This window comes from Trypanosoma theileri (assembly GCF_002087225.1).
Source record: "Trypanosoma theileri isolate Edinburgh chromosome Unknown TM35_Tth_29_V1, whole genome shotgun sequence".
Taxonomy (NCBI): domain Eukaryota; phylum Euglenozoa; class Kinetoplastea; order Trypanosomatida; family Trypanosomatidae; genus Trypanosoma; species Trypanosoma theileri.
The window spans coordinates 191,100-192,817 of record NW_021639871.1 but is presented as its reverse complement, the minus strand read 5'-3'; the positions used below and the strand labels follow the sequence as shown (position 1 = coordinate 192,817).

The 1,718-nt window shown below is 44.9% G+C and overlaps 1 protein-coding gene across 1 annotated transcript; it reads right to left on the bottom strand.

Annotated features, from left to right (window-relative positions):
• Window positions 1–231: 231 nt before the first annotated feature.
• Window positions 232–1,716, bottom strand: TM35_000291700 (uncharacterized protein; the record flags this gene model as incomplete). Its single annotated transcript, XM_029028327.1, has 1 exon — window positions 232–1,716. A coding segment is annotated over one exon (1,485 nt), but the record flags the coding sequence as incomplete, so codon positions are not given.
• Between the last annotated feature and the right edge of the window lie 2 nt (window positions 1,717–1,718).

The window sequence follows — 1,718 nt, the reverse complement described above, 5'->3', positions numbered from 1 at the left end:
GAATGGAGAAAACCAACTTAAAAATACAGCAAGAGAGTTTATATATATATATATATATATATATATATATAAACAACAATAACTCTCTAGTGATAATAAAATAGTTGCTCACTCAATTTCATTTCTTTGCCCCTTTTTTTTTCTATATGCATCTCTTCTTCCCACCCATCCACACACATCCTTTTTTTTTCTCTCCTTTTTTTTCTTTTTTTTTTTTTCTCTTCTTTCTTTCTATGCGTGTCGGGCTGCCTTTCTGGGTGGTTCACCTCCCACACTACGTGTTTCGCTCTGTGTCTCTTCCACTGAGAGAGAATTATACGTGGCTGCTCTTTTCATGGAGCTACTCACTACTTGATGCAGCAGCTGCGATGTTACAATACGTGGACTGGCTCCCAATAACAACAACTCTGGCGATCGTGTTGTGGCCGTTGGTGTTGGTTGTAGTTGTGGTTGTTGTAATTCCTCCATTCCCTTCTTTTCCGATAAGGATGGAGTTACTGTGATGGTATCCACTGTCATGAATTCATCTGGTACGGAGCTGAAGGAGAGTTCCTGTGATTTCCGTTCAGAAATAAATCGTTGCAGCATCACATCTTCTTCTCGCATTGGTGGAGGCGGTGCGGTGGTATTCGCCGCTGCATCTTCTGTATTTTTCTCCACTGCATTCTTTTTTCCATCTCCAGCAGTTGTGCCTGCGTTTTCTCCATCCTGTTCCATTTGGTATTTGTGTGCTAGTTGGGCACGACGTTGATCATCCACAATCCATAAACCACCAGACTCCAGTAAATTTCCCTTTCGATCTAAACGTTTCTCATTATCAATACCACGTAAACGGTCTCGTTTATTAAGTTCATAGTTTTGTTGTGTAATTCGGGTAATCTTTGACATGTACGCACTTCGACGTTCATCACTCACATAGGCGTAGAAACTCTCCTCACATTGTTTACTCTCCTCCCACCGCTCCAAAAATTTCTGTGAGAGTACTGGAGACGATATAGATTGTGATCCTCCCATTTCCTGTGTGTTGAGAGGTGAGAGTGGTCCAGGGGCGAGATCAGCCAATGACATTCCACTTACCCATCCTCCCTGCGATTGTGATTGTGATTGTGAGAAACTTTCATTTCTTTGTGTGGTTATTATTGTGGTGGTGCCTGTTTGGGATTTGCGGTTAAGAAGCACCGGTTCTGTTCGTCGCTCTAATGCCATGGCGGTGTGTCCAGTTGCATGTCGACTAGACGCAATGCCGAGTTCCGTCTCCAGCCGCATATTATGAAGGGCGTTTACAGTGAGATGAACAGGCGCACTGCCGGCATCGCGAACACCCAGTCGTTTTTTACGTTCCCGCATCTCCGCCACTTCCTCTGGTGTCCATGTGTGTTGAATGAGTGTGGATTGACGGAAGGATCGCATTTGTTGAATTTCCCGCGGTGTTGGGAGTTGGGCTCGTGCTGTGGTGTCTACAGCAATTCCTTGTGAAGAGGAATTCTTTTCTTCTCCTCCTTCTTTTCCTTCTTTTCCCTCCTCCTCGTGTGGATGGTGTTGTTCGGCGTGGGCGGCGCAGTAGGCCATCACTTCCTCTGCGGTGGGTAACTTACTAGAGAGTCGTGGGAGTTCCACCAATTTATCTTCACCTTCCACACGCAGTGCAATGAAGAAGTGTTTATCTTTCCACTTGAGTGGACACACCTCAGATCCTGTCGAGGCATTATGATGATGAT